The sequence below is a fragment of the Papio anubis genome, unplaced genomic scaffold, assembly GCF_008728515.1.
Source record: "Papio anubis isolate 15944 unplaced genomic scaffold, Panubis1.0 scaffold2790, whole genome shotgun sequence".
NCBI classification, from domain to species: domain Eukaryota; kingdom Metazoa; phylum Chordata; class Mammalia; order Primates; family Cercopithecidae; genus Papio; species Papio anubis.
The window spans coordinates 1-4,051 of NW_022162881.1; the positions used below are offsets into that span (position 1 = coordinate 1).

The window sequence follows — 4,051 nt, forward strand, 5'->3', positions numbered from 1 at the left end:
GCACGCTCTCTCTCTCTCTCATTTTCTTCCTCTCCCTGTCTGTTGGGGAAAAAATACCTGATTTTTTTTTTTTTTTTAATGGAAAAGACATACACCCTTTACTTCGTTTGCCAAGGCCTGTTCCTATGCATTTCAGATTTGTGTGGGCCAGATCTCTTTTTTTTTTGAGACGGAGTCTTGCTCTGTCTCCCAGGCTGGGGTGCAGTGGCCGGATCTCAGCTCACTGCAAGCTCCGCCTCCCGGGTTTACACCATTCTCCTGCCTCAGCCTCCGGAGTAGCTGGGACTACAGGCGCCCGCCACCTCGCCCGGCTAGTTTTTTTGTATTTTTAGTAGAGACGGGGTTTCACCGTGTTAGCCAGGATGGTCTCGATCTCCTGACCTCGTGATCCGCCCGTCTCGGCCTCCCAAAGTGCTGGGATTACAGGCTTGAGCCACCGCGCCCGGCCAATCCGCCCGTCTTTACGAGACATCCTGTAAGTGCCGGGATTACAGGCTTGAGCCACCGCGCCCGGTCAAATAGTGCAATTTCTAAATTAATAAAGGGAAAGGGGAAATATATAGTATAATAACCAAACTGACAAGAAATAACATGAGAGAAAAAGAGGAAATGACAAAATAATTACAGTTAGCTCAAGTTATCTAGAAGGAATAAAACCCAGGTATATTCATTGTTATGTTAAATGGGAATGGGCTGAATTCCTTTTCTATTAGAAGACACAGGCAGACTCTAAGACTGGTCAAAAGCTCAAAGTCAGCTATATGTCAGTAACAGAAAGTTTACTTAACATACAAAGAGATAAGCAAAGAGAAGAGAAAGTAGAAGGAGCAGTATTAATATCAGACAAGGGAGAATTGAAAGCACCAAACTTGATTAAGAGAGACATTACGTACATAAATGGCAATGTTTACAAAGAAGGTAGAATAGTTATAACCAAAACAGCACCAAACAACATGGCAGCTCAATTCAGAAAGTGAAATCGATTAGAAATTCAGTGAGAAACGAGAGAGTCTGACTGGTCTAGCAGGCAGAACGGGGCAAGAGGGTAGAGGATTTAAATAATATTATAAAATGGCTGGGTGCGGCGGCTCACGCCTGTAATCCCAGCACTTTGGGAGGCTGAGGCAGGCAGATAACTTGAGGTCAGGAGTTTGAGACCAGCCTGGCCAGCCTGGCCAACATGGCGAAACCCCATCTCTACTAAAAATACAAAAATTAGCCAGGCGTGGTGGCGCATGCCTTAGTCCCAGCTACTCAGGAGGCTGAGGCAGGAGAATCGCTTGAACCCGGGAGGCGGAGGTTGCTGTTAGCCAAGATTGAGCCATTGCACTCCAGCCTGGGGGACAACAGTGAAACGCTGTCTCAATAAATAAATAAATAAATAAATAAGAGAAAATTAATAGACAATAACTGAACAAACCTATCAATTAATGAATTTGTGAATTGTGAAAATATACAAGCAGGAATTAAAAAATGGTGCACACATGAATAAATAAATGCATGAATTAGTGAATGCATTAAAAACAAACAATATCACGAGTGAATAAATGAGTGAATGTACAGTGATACAAGCAAACCCAGAAACAAAGAACGAAATGGATGGAGAGAGCAAAATAAAATGAATTTCTACAGACAGGCAGGAAGGGAGGGAAGAGGCAGGAAGGGAGGGAAGAGGGAAGAAGGCAGGGACATCTCTGTGTACGGCCACTCAGGGCGGGGGCAGCTCCTAGAAGCGCCCCGCCTGCTGTCCCCCAGTTCAGCTCACCCGGCCGAAGAACTGCAGGAAGGTGTTGGAAAGTAGCAGGTGCTTCTCTGCCAGGAAGCGATAGCGCCGCTTCTCTTCCAGTTCAGCCGCCCGCTGACTCTCAGACACGAAGGCCTGCATCTGGGCGTGCAGCCGGTTCACACTCTCCTGGGGGGAATGGGAGTTCTGGCTGGGGGCGGTGGGTGTGTCTCATCCCATCCACCTCGCCCACAGGCGCCAGCTGTTCAAGCCCCCTGTCCTTCCTGACTGCGCCTCCCCAAGCCCACCCCCCATCACCCAGCCCACCCTAGCTCCTAAGCCTGCCCCCTCATCGGCAGCCTTGTTATGAGTCTGGGCCCTGCGTCCCCCTCGCCCGGGTGCTTCTCACAAGCAGGGCTGGTGTCTGAGCCCTCGCTCTGTCCCTGGCACCCAGCACAAGCCCAAGCACGGGCTGGGGGAGGGGCAGGGGGACGGGTTTAATTAGAATATGAATGAGTAGATTAATAGCCCCTATTTAGGGGGAAGGTTCTGAGGAGGGGAGGCAGGAGCTCACTTAAAGGAGTCAGGAGCCAGAAGAAGAGACGGGAAGGGAGGTAGAGGGTTTGGATCTTGGAGACAGAGGCCAGGGATGGGGCCCCAGGCTCAGGAGGGGTAAATGGACTTAGCCGGGCAGGATACCTCTGCCTGGCAGGAGGGAGGGGAGGAGGATGGGCAGCTGGTGGATGACACCTTTGGCACCATGTCCAAGCGAGCAATTTTCTCGGTGAAGTAGGAGACGGGGGAGGTGGGATGGGGTTGCAGGAGAGGCTCGGGGATTCTGGGGAAGGCCAGGAAGCCACAGGGCAAGGGGCGGTGCTGGGCGTGGCCCTGGGAGCTAGTGACGCCCACCCCACCAGGGGCTGGCTGACCTCCCCAGCCACGCTCATCACAGTTGTGCTGGTGCTCGGTGGGGGAGCTCAGGGAGGTGTTCGGGATTCCCGGGGCCCGGTCTCGCCCCAAGGTCTGCCCACCCGCCCTTGCCGGCTCACCCCCGCTTCCCGGCCCTCGCACCTTCATCTCCCGCACATTCTTGTCTCTCTTGCGCTCCATGCGCCACAGCTCAGACATGCACTTCTCCAGGTTGGCCGCTCGGTGGCGGTACTCGAGCTCATAGTGCTGGCGGCTGTCCTGGAGTAGGGTGGAGTTGGGGAGGGAGAATCCCCCCACATCAGAGAGCTCAAGCCACCCCTTACAGAGATCAGGACCCTGGAAGTTTGGAGACTCAGGGCTCAGCTGGGAACATGGATAATCTGGGGCCCAGTCAACGCTCAGCACTGGCCTGTGTGTGCCCACCTGTCAAATGGGAGAGGGGGTCCTGCCTACGATGGGTTGCGGCCGAGTGGGGAGGCCAGACTCACTTTGATGAACTGCATGTCCAGCTTCGTGTTCTTCTCCATGTGCTGCAGCAGGTCTCCATGGAATGTCTGCACCTGAGCGGAGTGCAGGGTGAGGGTGATCAAGGCCCCCCTACTGTTCCCAGGCCCCAGCACCTCCTTGCACTTTCTGTATAACAGCCTGCCCACTATGCTTCTAAGTACACCAGGCACCTGCCCACCTGTCAGAGAAACGGAGACAAGAAGAGCACCTGGCTGGAGGGAGGATGAAATGGTGAAACATTCACAATGTTTACTGCAGTGCTGGCTGGAAACGAACCCTTGGTAAGTGTGTCAGAGTCTTCTGGTTCTTATTTTTTGTCTTATTCTTAGTTTGTACTTTGATGATGTCATTCCCTCTGCCTGGAATTGCCTCTCTATCTTCCAATGCCAGCTTCCTGTCTTCCTGACTCCCCCAAGCAGAATCCATTGCTCCCTTGTTTTTGTTTCTGGAATGTGTGCACATTTTGTTCCTTCGTTGTCCATTCCTCCAGTTGTATACAGAATTTATGGCCAGGCCCCCATGCATAGCCCCTCGGAGCTGTTATGGCCATGGCTCACCTCTGTGTCCTCAGCACCATGGGCAGGGCACAGCCCAGCAAAAACACTCAGAAGCTGTTGAGGTCTCAGATGGGCCTGAGAGGTGACAGGTTCCCATGACAAGTGGATGTCTGGCCACCAGGGCAGGACAGGAAAGGCTGCTGGGCTCAGGCTCAGAAGCTTCGTCCTCATTCTAGTTCTGCCTCTTATTTGCTTTGTGACTTTGGACAAGTTGCCACCCATCTCTGGACCTCAGTTGCCCCATCTGTAACAGGAAAGGCTTGACCAGGCTGGGCATGGTGGCTCACGCCTGTAATCCCAGCACTTTGGGAGGCTGAGGTGGGTGGATCACCTG

The 4,051-nt window shown here is 52.6% G+C and overlaps 1 protein-coding gene across 1 annotated transcript; it reads right to left on the reverse strand.

Moving 5' to 3' along the window:
- Positions 1–1,335: 1,335 nt before the first annotated feature.
- Positions 1,336–3,447, reverse strand: LOC116272958 (brain-specific angiogenesis inhibitor 1-associated protein 2-like protein 2; the record flags this gene model as incomplete). Its single annotated transcript, XM_031661874.1, has 3 exons — positions 1,336–1,912; positions 2,795–2,911; positions 3,142–3,447. Coding segments are annotated over 3 exons (579 nt in total), but the record flags the coding sequence as incomplete, so codon positions are not given.
- Positions 3,448–4,051: the final 604 nt, after the last annotated feature.